At 36.2% G+C, this 20,833-nt stretch overlaps 2 protein-coding genes across 2 annotated transcripts in view; one reads left to right on the forward strand and one right to left on the reverse strand.

Annotated features, from left to right (window-relative positions):
* Positions 1–20,833, reverse strand: part of LOC147845543 (uncharacterized) — a 261,502-nt gene that overhangs the window by 40,807 nt on the left and 199,862 nt on the right. The gene's annotated exons all lie outside the window — the stretch shown is intronic.
* Positions 8,018–20,833, forward strand: part of plppr2a (phospholipid phosphatase related 2a) — a gene marked incomplete at its 5' end in the record, with an annotated part of 62,932 nt that continues 50,116 nt past the window's right edge. The window contains 2 exon segments of the mRNA NM_200456.1: positions 8,018–8,064; positions 14,221–14,342. Of these exon segments, the coding sequence (NP_956750.1) occupies positions 14,235–14,342 (108 nt within the window).

Here is a 20,833-nt window from a genome sequence, read left to right on the forward strand (position 1 = left end):
AAATCTGTATCTCAACAGGTCAGATAATTAGGATATTCCTTGGTGAACTATACATTTAGGTTCTTGTATGCAATGCTCTTTTTTAGGGTTAGGAATGTAATAAAGCCTTAATAGTAACATTAAGATTTGTTCAGAAAAGATGTTACTTTTCTAAAGGATAGTTTTTTTTCTTTCTGAAAAAAATAAATAAATAAACAAGCATCTTCCAAGTCTAGTCAAAACCAGTGCAGAATTCAGTAACTTTATTCTGATGGTCATTTTTGATCATTCAGTTGACTTTAAGAGCAGCGCTGTGGCGCAGTAGGTAGTGCAGTCGCCTCACAGCAAGAATCTTGCTGGTTCGAGCCTTGGCTGTGTCAGTTGGCATTTCTGTGTGGAGTTTGCATGTTTTCCCTGTGTTGGTGTGGGTTTCCTCCTGGTGCGCTATATGATTCAGGTGAGCTAAAGTGTCCATTGTGTATGTGTGTGAATGAGTGTATGGGTGTTTTCCAGTGATAGGTTGCAGCTGGAGGGGCATCCGCTGCGTAAAACATATACTGGATAAGTTGGCAGTTCATTCCACTGTGGCGACCCCTGATTAATAAAGGGACTAAACGGAAAAGAAAATGAATAAATGAATGACTATACGTAACGTTGACCCTACATGCCAACTATCTGTCATTAGAGCTTTAGTAAACTCACCCAGTAGACATTCTACATCATGCACTATACATATCTGCAATTGCAAGGTAAACCTAGTCAAACACACCAGTCTACTACTAACAGTATAGTAACATTCTTATGTGTGTTAGTAGATATGTAGATGCAACATTACTTATCATCAGTTTTTAAGGGACCATAAAAATCAAGTGAAACCCAAAATTCATTCATTCACATTTGCTTCTACAACAGTTGAGTCATGACTGCGAATAAACACACCTTTTGCACATGCATCTTGTAGGACTCTTTACAGAAATGTAGGGAACATGCACCTTTCTTTAGAAACTGTTCTCTTTTTCTTTGCTTTTTTAACCATATCACTCTCTGAAAAATATACAAAAGCTTAAGAGTTGTAGCCTTTCAAACGATTCACCTTATGTTCAAATCAATTCACCTTTATTTCTATAGCGCTTTTACAATGTAGACTGTGTCAAAGCAGCTTTACATAGAAGATCATAGTAAACTAAATCAGTGTCGGTTCAGTTTTCAGTGTTTAGGTTCAGTTTGACTCAGTTCAGTGTGGGTTAATATTCACTACTGAGAGTCCAAGCACTGTGGCGTAAATCCATCGATGTGCAGCACTACAAGTCCCCAACCATGCAAGCCAGTGACAACAGCGGCGAGGAAAAAACGTCTCCAATTGGCGAAAGTAAAGGATAAAAAAACCTCTAGAGAAACCAGGCTCGGTTGGGCACGACCATTTCTCCTATGGCCAAACGTCTTGTGCAGAGCTGCAGTCAAGGCGCTGAAGGCTGGAGAACGCTGGAAGTCAGCAAAGACTCGTCTGTCCCTGGAGCATCACATGAATCAGTGCTCTCCACTCCTCCATGACCACCACAGAAGCTGCTCAGGATACGGCCTGGTCCAGGATTATGGAAACCTTGGGATCGTCTCATCGCCGATCTTGGATCGCTTCAGTAGCGCTGCATAGTCTGCAAACAGAGCATTACAGTAATCCAGCCTAGAAGTCATAAAAGCATAGACTAGCTTTTCTGCATCTGAGATGGATAGCATACTTTGTAACCTAGCGATATTTCTCAGAGTAAAGATGTGTCTCTAAAGGGTGCACTTTAGTGTTTTAAAAATACATATTAGTATTACTCCAGTGAGACTGTAATGTTTATTTGGTTGCTTTGTAAGTGTGACACATCCAAAATCCCATTAAACCGCCCCCATATAATTTAAAGATTAATAGTAAAAAAAAACATGATGAAATAAAGAAAATCCGCAGTAAGTGGGAGTATTTTCTCTTTGTACAATACATCCATCTAATTTAGGGTGTTTTGTTAAACATTTTAGCGTTTAGTTGAAAGTCTGAATATAACATGCGAGTATTTCTCCATTATAGGATTAGATGCAGAGACCTGGAGGAGATTGTTTTGCTTTACTTTTCGCCATCCGTTAATAACAATCATTCTGAACTCTAACATAAAATGACAGCTGATGTGGACGATGTATATTTTTATACATGCACCATAATGGGAAGTCAGGGCAAGCTTTGAGTTGTAATGGAGTTGGTCCGCCTGGGAGCCTGCAGACGCTTGACTGTACTAATTGAAGCTCAAGTGTCCTCTGAGAATAGCAGCCTAGTCTCAATTTGTGGTAATCCAGCAACCCTCCATGCCTGGAAAAGCCCTCCTTTCTGAAGTGGCTCTTTCAGTAAGGGGTTATTGGATTTATGGTTAGTATGTTATTAATGTTATTGGCTTTGTTTGTCCGCTTAGCTCTGTAGACTACAAATGCTGTGAAACATGATATATTGTAATAAATTGCCAGACTTATGACTGTTATCAAAGTCTGGCTCAATTTGCAACTTCTACTGAAAAAAAAAAACTTGTTCATTTAGTGCCATCTGGCCAGAATAATAATGCATGGCAGTCCTTACAAAACAGAACTTAACAGTTCAGTACATTTATGTTACACCTGGCTCAGGGATGTAACATAATAAGGGAGACGACAAGGAGAAGTATAATCAAAAAGAATATTTATTTAACTCAATTTAAATTATATAATCAAAATATCAGTGTCAGTATGTTCAATCAGTGTGAAATGCAAATGTATGGATGCGGTAAATGTTGTCAGTGATAGTGTATGGATAGTAAAGCAACGCAGTCCTTTTTTAGGGGGGTGTGTTAGGACTGCGTTGTTTTGTTTGTGTGTTTGATTTTGATTCCAGATTGGGGGCGTGCCTTCAGCACACCTGATGCTGGTCAGCGCCCTTATTTAAACCCCGGCAGAGAGTTTGTCAGGGCCGCTGTCCATTCACTAGGCAGTTGGCCAGAGCCGCGCTCCTATTTGTCCATTATGCTTTGTTTCGCATCCATACACTATCACTGACAACATTTACTGCATCCATACTGCATTTCACACTGATTGAACATACTGACACTGATATTTTGATTATATAATTTAAATTGAGTTAAATAAAAATTCTTTTTGATTATACTTCTCGTTGTCGTCTCCCTTATTATGTTACATCCCTGAGCCAGGTGTAACAATTTATAATTACTTGTGTATATTTTTAATTAAGGAATGTTGAACTCTTTATTCTTTAGAGATGTTGTTGCAACACAGGCTCATTGTGGATACATACCCCTGTCTACATTTCCGGAGAGCTTGAATTACTGTATGTATCCAGAGGTATATCTGGCTGTATTTTGTCTTTAAAAAGAATGCTATAGGGCGGTATGACAGTGCAGACAGCTTATTTTCCTTTTCGTGCTACCAGCTGACTGCTTATCTCTGTGTGCATGGCTTTTCTGGTGTCACCAGTTTGACCAAGTTGACAGGGTTCCAGTCCGGTGAAGAACGATTCCAGAAACTAGATACAACAAAAGCAAAAATTAAAGTAAATGAGTAAACAACAGGCTAAAAAAAGGTGGTCGATCAGTCAGTCAGTTGACAGCAAGCTGGACTTGTCGGTTAAAGTGTATATTGCGCCCTCTGGTAGAATTATGCAAGAAGAGGACGCTCAAGAAAAATTAAGATCATCAAAAAGCATACACAGCAACCTCTGGTGGATTTGAAAAACAAAAACTGCGAGCAGACGTACGCATTTCATTGTCCCCAGAAATGTAGACCTGGGTACATATCCGCAATGAGCCTGGGTGTGCTTTTTGCCCATCTCTTAGAGACTGTTTAGGAGATTGCATCATGTTTGCCACATTACAAGTCGAAGGTACATAAGTTAGTTGAAGTTATTCTATGTATTCACTCTGCCTGTGCTTAACGAAGCTATGGCCGGCAGCGAGCTCTCTGCAACTCTCACATGGTTGCCCACTGAAGCTAAGCAGGGCTGTGCCCGGTCAGTACCTGGATGGGAGACCACATGGGAAAGCTAGGTTGCTGCCGGAAGTGGTGTTAGTGAGGCCAGCAGGGGGCGCCCAACCTGCGGTCTGTGTGGGTCCTAATGCCCCAGTATAGAGACGGGGACGCTATACTGCTCAGTGAGCGCCGTCTTTCGGATGAGACGTTAAACCGAGGTCCCGACTCTCTGTGGTCGTTAAAAATCCCAGGATGTTCTTCGAAAAGAGTAGGGGTTTAACCCCGGCATCCTGGCCGAATCTGCCCACTGGCCTTTGTCCATCATGGCCTCCTAACCATCCCCATATTCAATTGGCTGCATCACTGTCTCCTCTCCACCAATCAGCTGGTGTGTGGTGTGCGGTCTGGCGCAAAATGGCTGCCGTCGCGTCATCCAGGTGGATGCTGCACACTGGTGGTGGATGAGAAGACCCCCCCCCCCCCCCCCCATTGTGTAAAGCGCTTTGAGTGCCCAGAAAAGCGCTATATAAATGTAAGGAATTATTATTATTATTATTATGATAGTTTAATAACAGTAGTTAAATACTTATATTATTAGTTCAGTTGTCCAAGTTTTACATAAATGGCTAGGGATTTACTGAATTGCTGTAATGTGTGGGTGCTGAGCATCCACGTGCAGTTTATTAGACAGATTGATCAGGCGGCCAAAACTGGTACAAATAGGTACATACAGAAAATCCAGAGACAAGGTCAATAAACAAGCAAGCGGTCAGTACAGGCGACAAACTACGTGAACAAAGAAACAAAGCAAGGGTCAAAACTCGGCTAGATAAGGCAAGGAAAAATGCATCACAATGTCACAGTACAGTAAAACAAGACTCAGCAAAGATGTGTGTGTGTCTTGAGCAGCTCCCAGCTGTGTGTGTAATCAATGGAAAACTGGAACAGGTGTGTCTGAGGTGCATGATAGGATGTGTTGTTGTCCATATGGTGAGTGAAAGTGAATGATTTTCATCGATCTACAAGCCAGGATGGCTGGTGATTGTGACAATTGCACATCAAAGAAATTCAGTGCAGTTGGATTCTGGAAAATGTCCTGGTCCACAAAAAAAAAGTGATTTGAAGGTCCCATGAAAATTGAAGTTTTTTAAGTGGTAGTATCAGTATGTTAATTTTAAGGATATCTATAAGCTAGTGTGCAGAAAACAGTGACACAATTTGCATTTAGAAGATACAAACTTGATATAACCAGCTGTAGACACACACATTTCAGCACACACAATTTAGGTCACTCGATCTTGGCAGGGGCGAACCATATATGGTTACGACAGATGTTAATGTTATTAACGACTTCTCAGACCTTGTCATTAATATACTTTTATATATGTTGTTAACAAATAGTGTACACAATAGGCAATAGTGTATACTACTTCACAAATATGACGATTGAGATGGAGGAGTGAAGAACGCTATTATTTGTGAAATTCAGTAGGTGGTGTGGAAATATACATTTCTATCGTCTAATTCCAAATGAACAATAATCTACATATAACTAAAAAGTTATATTCTTTGGTTTTTAATTATATCATTTCTTTGACATGCCAGCTATGAGGGACATTTAACCTTTGCTTTGCTGACTACAGGCTAAGCTAAAGTGATGCATTTATCGGTTTCACAGCATGGCTGTATCTATTGTCTTCCCTGTCTCCAGAACATCATTTGCACATTGTTGTAATGATGTACTTCTATATTGATGAGATCAGACCTGGAGAAGGCATGGCCCTGCAGACAACCAGACTTCATTTGCATGCCTTGTTTGACTGTCCCCACCTACATGTAAAAATGTATAATGTTTGCTGTGCAGTTTAGAGTTTGCTTTCGATGACACCACAGCCACGCTGAGTTCTTCTTATTGAAAAAGGATTCTGCTTTGAAGACAACAGAAAGATTCTCCCTGGTTTTTGGGGCTCTTAGAAGTTTACAACAGTGGCAATAATGCTCCTAAGGAGTTATTTGTCGTTAAACAAGAAAAACAAATAGAAGACTGATCTGTCTATTAACCATATTAGGTTCGCCCTTGCCTAGTTTGTGTGTCCTGGATTGTGTGTTCTGAAACGTGTCTGGGTCTGGAGCTGGATATATCTCAGCATAAATATCCAAAGCTTGCAGTTTGTTACTTTTGCCTAAACGAATCAACGATTTTTTTCCACATGGTCGCATACTTTGACCAATCAAATGCTCTCTAGTATCTGACATTCCCCGCCCCCTTTATGACGCATTTCTTTTGATGTGCCTGAGCTTAACCACTTTCACTGGCATAGCTATTTTTTAAAGGGAGGGGAGTAACTCTATATCCTGTCCTCTCTTCATGTTTCAGTTGAGATTGTCAAACATCGAATAAAAAAATGCACAACAATTTTTTTAATTATTATTTTTGATGAAATATAATCTAAATTTAACATGTACATTGGTATAAACATAGAATTTTGTAAAACTTAATGGACCCTTTAAACTTAATTGTCATTAAAATGTAATCCTTTATAGGCATGATCTACTAAATCTATCATTGCAGTATGTAAATGGCAAGGACATTTAAATAGTCTTTGCTTGTTTTAAACTTTGCAATTTTTTTTCTGCATTTAATGCTAAAGGCAATCTGTACATGCATTTACACTTACCACTCTCTTTTATATACACCTTGCTATGTAGCTTGGCATGACAGCGTTACTGCATATTCATCAGCCGCATGTCCATAATGTGAATCTGCTGTTCCACATCCAAAAGATATGCTGTTAGAGTATATTTGAGGATAGTGAACTCACTGTCATGTTCAGGAAACCAGTTTGAGAAGATTTGAGCTTTGTTACATGGTGCATTATCTTTTAGAAAGCACATTCATCGTGGTCCTAAAAGCATGGACACAGTCAGCTACAAATCTCAGATATGTTATTGCTGAACCGTTGATACAAGGCAAGATGGATCCATGTTTTTATAGTGTGCACATTGCAAAAAAACTCCTATCCAGTCAAGAGTTACAATCCTTTTTCAAGCCAGTAAAACTCTTATTGGACTTGTATTAAGAATATAATACTAGAATGCACATTCAGATTCTGTAAGATTACTATGACTGTTTCATGATTACTATTTTTTTTTCCGATGCTGTGGTCACACTAGGATTTATACCTGCGAAATTATGTTGTAAGACGCTGTGAAAAGGGGAAGGATCAAACAAGATGACTAGACATTTAAAAAAGTGAGCGATTGACCCATATTTGAAATTTCTGTTCAGAGAGGTCATGTTTTGATCATCGATTTGTCTCACACAACAATGTTATGCAATTTCACAGGTCAGAGTTCACCAAGCTTGAACTTTTTAATGCAGAGAACTGCAAAACTTGTCGCACAAGCTTGCGTTTCTGGTCTGCCGCATTCGTGTGCGTATAAATGGAAGTTTATGGGGCAAATTACCTACAAATTTAGCTTGATTACAATTAGAGACATGATTGAAGACCAGCCTTGTATTTTTAAGTCTTTATTTTAGCTGTAAAAACTTGTTTTAAGTTTGAGTTTGCCTATTAAAACGGCTTAATTATCACACTTATTCTGATTATAGCTGTGGCAACTTTATTTAAGCTTTCCAATTAAAAAAAAAGAAACTTAATCACACTTACACTTGTTAGGGTGCTTTCACACCTGCCTTATTTATTTTGGTTGAATTGCACTAGAGTTAATTTTCCCTCTTGGTGCGGTTCGTTCGGGCAGATGTGAATGCAGCAATCGGACTCAAGTGCGCACCAAAAGCGGACCAAAAAAAGCATACCAAGACCTGCTTGAAGTGGTGGTTTCGTTATGCTTTCAAATGAACCCTGGAGCGGTTCGTTTGTGGTGAGAATATGATCCGAACCAAAACAGACCCAACCGCAAAAAGTACTGCACCTTTTGGACTAATCCAGCTGCCGTAGGCCGATGCCCTGTGCATTATGGGATATGGAGGAAAAAAATTTGTTGACAGCGCTTTACCAACAGAGAGACAGAGAGAGAGAGAGAGAGAGAGAGAGAGAGAGAGAGAGAGAGAGGGAAACATTTCCTGATGGATCGTTGGTAATATATCCACAAGATGACCATGTCGCAGTTTAGCTAAATTAATTCACGCCTCCACCTGAAGTGACAAGCGATTCATTAAAACATTGTTTTCCAGCAGCAGCTGCGCTTCATTGTCGATTAGTTTGTCTAAAGCAGGCATACAGTCAGTCAGCGCAGTCGTCCCTCCAAAGTAAAAAGCGACATTTTGTGTCTGCTGGTTTTGTTTACTTGCGGGAGTTCATTGGCATTTTTCTGCACCTGAATTCTGACCAATCAATAAGCAGTTTAGGAACTATGTTCAACAACATCTGGCCAATGAGAGATGTGGATTTTGTCAGATGACTTTATTTTGGTTCTTTTCAACTGGTTTGGAATAAAGCCAGCAGTGTGGTGTGAAAACGACCCAAAGACAGCAGAAAATGCAACAATGTATAATTTATTGCCCTTGGTCCGGACCAAATGAAGCGAACTACAGATGTGAAAGCACCCTTAAAGACAAAATCCATTTGGCTATGTTATGTTGCGATAAGCTTCAGTATATTTTAAGAAGTTACAAGTAATAATTTTACATCTAGTCTTAATTGATTAAATAAGACATTGTGGACAATATGCATGGATGTGTGATCCTTAATTTATACAGTCAGGGCTTAATTTGTGCCGGAACACATTGGATCCGGCACCTCTGAAATCTGATCTGGCACCTCATTTTACCGATCCCCCTCCTCAACCTCCCTCCTCGCCCGTCCGCTGTTCACTTTCACTATCTTCCGCGACTCCCCAACCCTCTTCACTTTTGTCAACGACACCCCTCCGTCATTCAACACCCGCATTCCCCCCACACAACCAACCTGATAAAAGTGCTTTTTGCATTTTAGGTGCTTATTAAGACTATCAGCTCTTAAATAAAGAGTAATTTTCCTGTTTAGTTTAGGACCTTTTAACACAAAGTAAGAAAAGCTCATTTAAAAGCTATTAACGAGCTAGTTTTAAGAGAATTAGAGTGATTGAAATAAGTGTTATAATATTTCTATCTAGTGTTTTCTTTACTAAAGTCAAGGATTGTTTTCTTATTTCAATAAATCTTACCAAGTATAATTATCTTACTGCACTTGCAGACCATTTGACTTGTTACTAGTCTGTATCTTATTAAATTATTCACTTATTTCTTATATTTAGATGATTATTTTTTGCAGTTAAAAATCTGATTCTGCCATCTAAATCCTACAACAGATTCATCAGACCAGCAAAAAAAAATGTTTCCAACTTTCCACTGTCTAGTTTTGTCTAGCCTGTGTGAATTATAGCTTCAGTTTGCTGTTCTCAGCTGACAGGAATGTCACTGATGTGCTCCTGGTGACTTTAGGATTTATCCACACTGATACTGCTGTAAAATTCTAGCTTACAGTTTTGACACCAGTCTTGCTATTTCGGTGTGTAAGATGCACCAGACCGTCTCTAATGGGTCCATGGCCGGTGTGTAGGCAGTGCCTTTTAAGACTGTCTGCAAATGAGGAAGGACACCATATGAGCTTCCACACACTTTTTACCTGCATGTTTTTGAAGCTTAAAAAATTACCATAATTATCAAAGCACGTGTTAATATAAATGCGACTGCATTAAAGCAGCTTATGAAAGACAGAGCAGAGATAATGGCTAAAGTAGCACTCTGTTCACAAACATTCTACCGGGTTTGTTGATTTTAGCTATTATTTGATTGTCTTAGAAATCACAAAAGCTGAAATCTGTAGTCTTAGGCCCTGTTTACACTGACACGTTTCAGTTTTAAAATGGCGTTTTAGAATGAAAATGATCCGGGTCCACACTGGCAGGCACGGATTGGCTAATCGGGAGGACCGGGAGAATCCCCGGTAGGCCGGTTCGTTTTTTGGCCGCGAGGGCCGGTGTCCCTAGCTCCAGAATCTGTTGCTCTCAGCAGTCACACTTTGTAAATTAATTTATTTATTTACTTGACCACAGTCTTCTTATTCATTATTTTACCGCAGCTCTGCTCTTTTTATATATAACCAGCCTGGTCAAGTTTTTCTAGTCCCCATAGACAAGAAAAAATAAAGTAGTTACTGAAGGTTGAAAAAAAGTCGTGGAGTAAAAGTACTGATTACTGCACTAAAAATGTACTCAAAGGAAAGTAAAAGTACACATTTATAAAACTACTTACTAAATTACAATTCCTGAGAAAAAACACTCAATTACAGTAATTTGAGTATTTGTAATTAGTTACTTTACACCTGATTTCCACACATGTAAAGTAGCCTCACTTTAGAGTGTGCTTCTCTGTTCAGCTGACGTTTTCCCTCGGAATGACAGAATCGCTTTTAATTCCACTGTTGCCTAGCAACGAGGAAACATTCTTTTAAATGCTGTGGCCTGCTGTTTTTTCTTCATCTTTTTTTTTTCACATTGTCTGAGGACTCGCACACTGACAGATGTAAAATGTTGACCGCTGTGAGAGTAAGGCACACTAAAAGCAGAGACATGTACTGGAAGCTTTCTGTTGTAGAGCTTTAGAGCCGGGCTTCATGTGATATTCATGTCTCTGTCCTGAACTCAGAGGTTTACACTGCGATGTCCAACAGACCTGCTGACAAAATGCTGCTCTGTGGTTTACACACGAATGAAAGTCCAGTCCTAGAGAGTTGCTTTAGACCACCTGTTCGTAGGTTAATCCTACAAACTATGGCTTTGTGGAAGCTAATTAGATTCCTTCCAATGGTTGTGCCATTTGTTTCAACCATAATAGGTAATCTTGTCGGTTTTAAGCTCTCTGTAATGTAATCATCACTTAATATGACATCTGATCCAATTAGAGGATCCAATTAAGGCTTGTACTGTAGAAAACATGGTTTGCCAGTATTTGAAGTGAGGTTCGGGCATGTAACTCAATCATAATAAAGTCATATTTTAAATTCAGGTTACACAAAAACAAGACATGCAGCAAATGAATAATCATGAAAGCAATACATGTAAATGAATGGAGGTCAGCCTCTAACAATTCATGCTGTGACCTTGATTTTAAGTAAATAAGCCACTGAAGTGTGTGTAGGGCGCCATGGTGGCTTAATGGTTAGCACTGTCACCTCACAGCAAGAAGGTCGCTGCTTCAAGTCCTGGTTGGGCCAGTTGGTATTTCTGTGTGAAGCTTGCCTGTTCTCCCCGTATTGGTGTGGGTTTCCTCCGGGTGCTCCTGTTTCTCCCACAGTCTAAATACATGCGCTATAGGTCAACTGAATAAACTAAATTGGCCGCAGGTATGAGTGTGTGTGTGAATGTGTGTATGGGTGTTTCCCAGTACTGGGTTGCAACTGGAAGGGCATTAGCTGTGCTATGCTGGATAAGTTGTCGGTTCATTGCGCTGTGGCGAACCCTGATGAATATAGGGACCAAGCCAAAGGAAAATGCATGAATGAATGAAGTGTGTGTGTGTGTTTGTGTGTGTGTGTGTGTTCCTGCTAAAAACATATTTTATTATTTTCTAAATAATTATCTCCCCCTTTGCTGCTAATTTGTACTAAACGAATTATGATTACTGTGATTTATGTTGTATCACCAAGAAAAAATGTAACTTTCCTCATGAGAAGAAAGTCTTTTCTAAATGTCTTATTTTGTTTCTCATATTCCTATGTACAGCTATGAAAACAAATAGTTATTGGTTATAATATAACTGTTATTATTAGTTCTAATAATAAATTGCTATTATAGCTGTTTATGTACATGAATATGTCTTAAATATATAATGTACACTACAGATTGAGGTTTGGGGTCAGTTTTTTTTTTTAAAGAAATTATTCTGTTCAGCAATGCAGCATTTATTACATGTAAAAACGTTTTTAAATTGTTAAATATTTATTGCATTTTTAGTTTCGATTACTCCAGCCATTATTGCTTTTATTACTATTACCATTAATAATAATAATAATAATAACAATACTACTACTACTACTACTACTACTACTACTACTAATAATAATAATAATAATAATAATTAATATATTTTATATTTATAATAATATCATTAATAATAATATTAATAATAATAACAACAACAACAATATTAATAATTAATATATTTTATATTTATAATAATATCATTAATAATAATAATAATAATAATAATAATAATAATGATAATATTAATAATAATAATGATAATAAAAATAAGAATAAGAATAATAAATATTATTATTTTATTAATAATATTAGCATGATTTCTGAAGGATCATGTGACTGAAGACTGGAGGAATGAAGCTGAAAATTCATCTTTAAAATTACTGAAATAAATTATTAAATTAAATTAGAAACTACTTTGGAACAGTTATGTCATAGTGCAGTAACATTTCACAATTTTACAATTTGTACTGTATTTTTGATTAAATAAATGCAGCTTTGGGGAGCAGGAGAAGCTTATTTTAAAATATTTCAAAATCCTACTGACCTTAAACTTTTGACTGTTAGTGTATATAATATAATAAATTATTTTATAATATATAAAATTTTGTTTCTCAAACTCCAGATTCCTCCTAGTGTCATATAAAACATGGTCATATAGAGCTTTTTTAGTTGGCATAAAATAGCAATAAAAATTGTCATGTTTTCTCACATTTTAAAATTCATTTTAATTATGCGTTTCAAATCAATCATAGTTGTTTTTAATCAGAAAAATGTTATTTTGACTATTTGTCTTTTTCTGAAAGAATCTTATCAGATACTTCTAGAATAACAATGACAAAAGTAAACTTTTACTCATACCTAATAAATCTAGTAAATCCAGAGGAAGCTTATTAAATGCAAATTATGTCTGCTATAATGTTTAATGTTAGATAATGTAAAAATATCATTCAACACAACAGGTTAATGTAAAAATGATATATTCTGAACAATAAAATATGTACTGTATGTGTGTGGTTATAGATTATATATATATATATATATATATATATATATATATATATATATATATATATATATATATATATATATATATATATATATATATATATATATATATATATATATATATAATTATAGCCTAAATTATTAAAGCTTTAGTTCATTCAAACACTAAATCTTCCTCATTTACTCTCTGTTAAGTTAGTTTCGTTCTTCTGTTGAACCCCAACAAATATATATTTTGAAGGATAATGCAAAATATAGTTTTTTTGTGTTCAACAGAAGAAAGAGACACAAATAGGTTTTGAACTAGTAATGTTTGAGTAAGTAATGACAGAATTGTCATTTTTTAGTGAATTATTCATTTAATGAGCTTTTTGGAGTCCCTTTAAGGCAAGTAATTTCACTTGTTAACCATCTTTGAAATGTAATGCTCGGGCAATCTGTTTGAATGGGGAAACATCAAATTCTAAACTTGCAACCATCAATAAAACTAAACTTCAACCATTGCATAAGTTTCATTTCTAAATGATCGAATCAAACTAAATCATAATTTCTTTTAGGTTGCCCGTGGTAATGCACATTTGAAAAAAACAAGATCCCGACACCGACCTCTATTATGGCCGTTCTACATATTATTATCTTCTGTATAATACTGTCAGATCGTACAAGTCTTCTGAAGTAATTCACAACTTGGTCTTGAGGGCGAATCTCCTCCTGAAACAAAAGCGACTCTTTGTTTACAAGTTTGTGGGTGTTTCAGTAGTCGCTGCTGTCATATGATGTGCGTTTGACAGGATGGACTGTTCCTCACGTCATTTCAAGTGTAGTTGGTTTATTTAAAAGTGCAGATTTGAAGCTTTGTTTGGATATATTTCTTATGTCTGTGAAGCAAGTATTTGCTAAGATTCCAGTGCGTTTTTTCCACAAAAACGTTGTAAAGAGGTCCAAGCTTCTTCCCCAAAGAAAGCGATCGATGATTGGCTCCTGTACTAGTAGGCGAAGCTTCATTCACCATATTGACTGGTACACTTTTCACCATGCAAAACTGTACGAGTGACACATCTTATGTACTCTATAGTCTTTGATATTAATGAGTAAATATATGAGTAAATATGAGTCTTATAATATCTCAGCAATTGATTTCTACTCTAAACATTCCTGATAATGTTGTCTGTAAATAAAGATCTAATGCGTAAGACTAGTAAGGTATTGTAATGAAGTTTTCTAGCAGCTGACCTGTCGTTTTTGTCTTTTTTATGTGTGAAGAATAAAGTGGGAGCATGAGAGGAGGATCAGAGCAGAAAGGAGGAGGATCTACAATGGCAGCAGAAGAGAAACCTGCTGTGAAGAGCAGCAGCTCCATTATACCATGTTTCCTATTTGTGGAGGTGAGTTATCCTGGTCTTATTACACTGCTTTCTAGAATACTCGATTCTGATTGGTTAGTCGGGACATTGCATGGTATGTCATTATCCCGAGATAACAACCGCTAAATAATATAAGCTCATACGGGAACTTTGAATTACCTTGACTGTCTGTTTGCTTCCAAATACTTAAATTCACATTCATATGTATTTGCTTGTCTGGCACACTGCTGTTTTTGACCGTAAATTAATAATATGTAGGTTTGTATGTGCTTTCGCCAGCCAGTTTGGTTCCGTCAGCTTTGGGTTTTTGACTGTTTGCCACCATGTTGTGTCTGAATACAGCGCAGGTTAGTGTATACTCCATCAGCTGTTTCGTTTCTGACAGCTTTGTGTTTTTGACTATTTGGTGCCATCTTGTGTCTGAACAATGCGCAGATTAGTGTATACGCCATCAGCTGTTTTTGTTTCTGACAGCTTTGCCTTTTTTTCTTTGAAAGTTTTGCATTTAATTATGATTTGAATGAATTCTGATTTAATGATTTAATTGAGATATTTGGATTTTTAATTAGTTTTAATATGTTTTAACATGCCTTATTTATTGTCCTGTGTTCTTTTACTTGTTTTCTCTTATTGTAAAGCACTTTGTGACTCAATGTCTGGGAAAGGTGCTATATAAATAAACCTTTACTTACTTACTTTAATTAAGGAATTAATAAACCATTACGCTTCAGAACAATGTTTTGTCTAATTTTTATGTATGTGGCAAGTAGCCATGTAATAAGCGGGCTATCGATTATTTTGGGATACCAACCTCCTGAATGCACTTATCCCCAACAAAACCTTAAATCTCACCACTTTGTCAACTTTAATGAACTCTAAATGGGCTCACATAGAAGCATCTGAGGCTATTTCTTGACCTGGAAGTTCAGATCAATGCAGTCAATGTTGTTGATGCAGAGAAAGACGACTCATTTAAAGTCCACTGTAGGGTCCACCCAGTTGGTCCAATGACGGTATCCAATGGTGGATGAAGGTTCACTGCATGTTCGGTCTTTCCAGTGCACAATGTTGATTTATATTAAACTTAACTCATATCTGACTCCAATTTTAGTATGAGATGGTTTAGAATATTAATATGTTTATCCTCGTTTTATCTGACTCCAATTATAAAACATTGAGAAGGTTATTTTGTTTCCGTTCACATTAATTTAGATTATGATTGAATATTCTTTTGATTTGTTATTATACCTTATTCTCATTTACTCAGATTCCGATAGCATCTCGAGTCTTGCACCGGCCGGGTATACAATCTCTTAATACAAGCTTGTCAGTCTTGGTCATTAAACAGAGGCGATTAACCACTCTCCTAAAAAGGCAGAACACTACTTACTCAATTTAGGAGATTTTTATGTGGTCCCCATGGATCTGTTATCTACTTAATCAAGACAAAGTATTTTAATAATAATCGCGCAGGATTATACTATTGTAGATGAAGGCCTAAATATCCACATTTAAAGTAGTTTCAACAATATTTTGTTGTTCTAAATAGTTGGCCTTTTACAGTCCAAGTATACATGAAATAATGCCAATTTGTTAGTCGGATCTCTAACAACATTGAATAGCGTGCCACGCTGCTCCGTCTAACATGTTTTAGTCCGTTACTAACCTGTACAGTGGCTTGTAGTGCTATGGACAACAACATTTATCAGTGATAATAACACGAACTCTGTCTGAATCATTCAAAACATAACAATTTATTAGTCAGGTAAATGTATTATGCCAATTCAATCAGTCAATTCATAAACGATCAATACAAAACATCAAATTATCAAAGATAACTCCAAGATGAAAAAGATGCATTCCTGACTTTGAAATATACATAACATGGAGCTAGCCATGTTATGGGCTGATCTGGTTAGGCAGAATCGCCCTGAGTTTTTCTCAAACCTTGCCTTAAGTAATCCAAGAATTCCCTCAAGGAAGGGGGTGTGAATAACAAAGAAGGCATTCACACTTAGTGTAAAAGTCACACCCCTCACAGTGGTTCAAAAGATGCCTGAAGTTATATATTTATTGTTCTGATTATGTCTATTTCTGAGAGAATGAGACCATTGTACCAATCGCACTGAGACATTTCAAATGATATCAAACATGATAGTTAAAGTCAGTTTGGTTAATCTAAAACATTCAAACATTGAAATGACCATATGCGTGAGTTGGGGGGATGAAACTGAGTCTCAGCATAGTCAGATGCAAATGCAGCAGGAACTGTTTTTTCCCGCATTCCTCCCTGGTGGGTTGTGAAGTCACCAGTCTCTGTTTTCAGCTCATGTTTTGAATTGTCAAAGATATCAGAATATTTGCAATATTTCAATTCTTACATCCACATAAACTGGAAGTTGCTGAGACTTTTTTTCAGCATGCTAATGCACTTCTAACTGAAGTTGAATATTGAGTAGGGGGTGGGGCTTTCTTTTTGAGCATAACTCTCTCATAGCAAACTAACAGTAAGAGGGGGGTGTTTAAGAATATTTGGCTGAAGAGAAGGACCGCCCCTCCAAGCAGAGAAGCAAATGATTAGATTTCAATTGATTACCTAAACAAACTTTTTACCAGTGGATTAACTTGCATGGATTAATTCTGCACCTAAAGAATAACAATGTGTGCCACAATGTGTGCCAATGAAGTAAACACTATAAATTTAGATTTCACATAGACTTAAAGAAGCACATAAAGATTAGATTTTTCCAGTGAAAAAAAAAATCTTTCAATAAACATACTTAAATACATGTAAAATTAATATTTTCTTACAAATTTTTAGACTTCTTTTTATGCTATTTTCCAAATGCTTTTGGAGTTACATTGATATTGTGTTGTCTAAATGAAAATACACGTCTAAAATGTTTTGTTTTTTTGATCAAAAGAAATGTTTAACTGTTATCTACTGATGTCATCTCTTCAAAATCTAAAATAAAAATGTTGTCATTTAAAGCCATTGAGACAAAATGATTCATTAAAGTGGCATGTTTTCATACATGTTGATGTTAATTTTTCGACAACACAATACCAGTGTTTTTGCTTCAGATGATGTAAGAAATGAACATAAACACTCCAATTTAAATTCAAAACTAATAAAAACATTTGTTATTTTGGCCAGTTATCATTTTCATGAAAAAAGCTCTAAGTGACAATATGTGCTATTGATGAATATATTTTTAAAGGGCACCTATTTTGCCCCCCCCCCCCCCCCTTCAAGTGTTTCTATACTGTTTGTAAAGTTTCAACTCAAAATACACATCAGATTATTTATTATACCTTTTTAAAGCTGAGGAATCCGAGCTGTTAGGGCATTGTAGCTGTTATTGTTGCCTGTGTCGTTAATGCAAATGAGCTAGTTCTCCCCACCCAACGTTCCCATATGTGTGTCAGAGTCACCCATGCAATCTCACGGCAATTCGTAACTTTTTGATTTAGTGGCTAATTTGTATGAATTCGTACAATTTAGTACGATTTGCTCATCACACAATGACGGTTGGGGTTAGGGGTGGGGTTGGGTGCCACGCTTCCTTTTTAAAATCTTACATTTTCATATGACTGTAGCCACTACACTGACAAAACGTAAAATATTTACGTTTCCTCATGAGATCAGGCTGGAGCCACAGATATCTCTCAGTATTTCTCTGATGCATGTAACCTTCACGTAGGTAAACAGCACAGTGAAAGATGAAAATGAAGCAGATCTTCCTTACTACAGAGGAACTTTCCCAACAGTTATTCAATGCATTCGTCGTGGAGTTAATTCAAGCCTCTCTGCAACGATGAGTCAAACACAATGTTGTTATAAAGTGCTCACACACACACGTTAAGCTTTGCATTGTTTTTGCACGGCAAATGTGACAAGATACACGTTAATATCCACTGCTCTATTGATATCCGTTATGTTAATGTACAAAATAAACCTCATTTAAGTCCATTAACTGGGATTGAATTGTCTTATTTTATAATTGTACTGACACACAGCTGTGGTGATGAATTACAGTGACTTTGCTGTATTTATTACACACATGCACTGTTATAAATAACATTTTAAACTTGTAAAACTCATTCTTGATCACATTAGAAAATGATTGATGATCACAGAGAGCTGAACAGATCTTTTAATCCCGCTTGGTTTGCGCACATCCTGTCTTGTTGATATGATTAGACGCGGTGCTACGGAGACATGTTAATACGTGGCTGTCAATCAACTTGGTGGGTGGGGAAAACCAAACTCCTATGTAACGTTGTGGTTAACCTCAAAATTGGAGGGATTTGAACCCTAATTTAACGTCAGGAAATGAAAAAAAGAGACTTATTTTGTTATTTTGTTTCTATCACTCCAATATGACTGTGGACACACTATACCTACACACAGTTCTGTCCAAACAACTTACAAAAGATGATGACCTTCAAATATTATTATAAAATTCACATTTTAAATGAATATATTAATTTATAAAATATATGTGCATGCATGTGTATGTGTCTGAATGATTCAAATAATATTATTAAAAATATGATTAATAATTTATACATTTAGAATAAATGTTATCAGACCTTTATGGAACAAAACAATTATTAATTCATGGAGAAACCGAGAGAAATGACCTCTTAAAGTGGTGTCTTATACAATATTCTTTCAAAAGCTGTAAATCCACACATGCACACACACATCACAGACATAATCTTTTACATGAGTTTTATGATTCAGATATTTTCAAAATATATTTAAAAGTTATATCTAAATGTACAGTTTCATGCGTGCGTGCGTGCGTGCGTGCGTGCGTGCGTGCGTGCGTGCGTGCGTGCGTGTGTGTGTGTGTGTGTGTGTGTGTGTGTGTGTGTCTGTGTGTGTGTCTGTGTGTTTGTGTGTGTGTGTGTGTGGATTCATCACAAACACATCACGATGCTTGCCTCTGCTGTTGTTACTATGGAGACCAATCATCTGGATCTGGTCTCAGTGCTATCATTTTTAGATTCTCTCCCACACGTGTAAATCTCCTCTTGGCCGCCGCCTTCTCATGCTTTCTTACAGTAATACGCCCGCACACTTATTGTGCTTTTGCAGCATGCCTGTATGATTATTTGATAGGCCACTTTGCTTTTGTTTTTCATGTAGCACATTCAAGTATTGCTGTGACTCACTTTAGCAAGGCGAAGGAAAAAAGCGTGACAGCTGTGAATGTGACAGAAACACAACATAGACTGTTATACAAGTTTAATGGAAGGGCAAATATAAGATCTGGGCTTTTTAGTGCTTCTCTGAATGTGTGTTGGAGTTTTGGAGTTATTTTTTTTAAACAAAAGAAGAGGTTTCAAAGAATGTTCATGCTGCTCTTATAGTGACCAGGAACACCAAAATAAATAAATAAATAAATAGATAAATAAATGAATAAATGTTTTTAGTTTTCTTATCATTTATTTATTTATTTATTTATTATTTTATTAGATTTTATTTTTAATCAATTAATTAATAATTTTTGTTTTATTTAGGCAAGAGTTACAGTGATATAAAAGACATTTTAAATGATACAAAATGAATAGAAACTTTACTACAATATTTCAATATTTTAACCTTTTATTTTAACCTCAATATTTTACCCCCCTCCCAAAAAAAGTATATATATATATATATATATATATATATATATATATATATATATATATATATATATATATATATATATATATATATATATATACAGTGTATATATATATATATATATATATATATATATATATATATACATATATATATATATATATATATATATATATATATATATATATATATATATATATATATATATATATATATATATATATATATATACAGCAGTTCTGTCTGGTTCTTGAATCGGATTGGCTGATAGCCGTGCAATATGCTGCAAATAATAGCACTTGTTCAGCCTCATAACTCTTCACCCTTGTATATTACTCCGCCCACATACAGCGACAAGCAGCATTGCCAGACGTACGATATTTATCGTATGTGTACGATAATTTCGGCTTCTGTTCGATATATGTTCAGTAATGGAAAAAAGTTTTATGGCATTTAAACAGAATTTCATTCCAATTTGTACCGCAAAATGAATCCCTAAATATTTGGCAACACACAGGTATCCAATGACAGCGAGTGGAAGGTGGACTTTGTAACTTTCCACTGAGGATATTTTGTTTTATTTTTTTACGTATTGTATTCAAACGCTATTTGTCTAGATAATAGCTGTTTAATCTCCATTTGACTTGCGTACAATAATTTTCCACCAAATACGACAATTTTGAGGTTCGATACTTTGACATTTCCAATCTGGCAACACTGGCGACAAGCAGAGGACACTCTATAGTTTGACAAATATTGCTGCTTTTGGGCAACAAAGTGTTCTTTTTAGGCTTTTTTACTCAAGAATGTAGTTGTTTAGATTGCACCTATGCAGTTTATTTATAAGGACAGTGCCTATTTTAAATATTTA

The sequence above is a fragment of the Danio rerio genome, chromosome 3, assembly GCF_052040795.2.
Source record: "Danio rerio strain M-AB ecotype USA chromosome 3, GRCz13ab, whole genome shotgun sequence".
In the NCBI taxonomy this organism is placed as follows: Eukaryota; Metazoa; Chordata; class Actinopteri; order Cypriniformes; family Danionidae; genus Danio; species Danio rerio.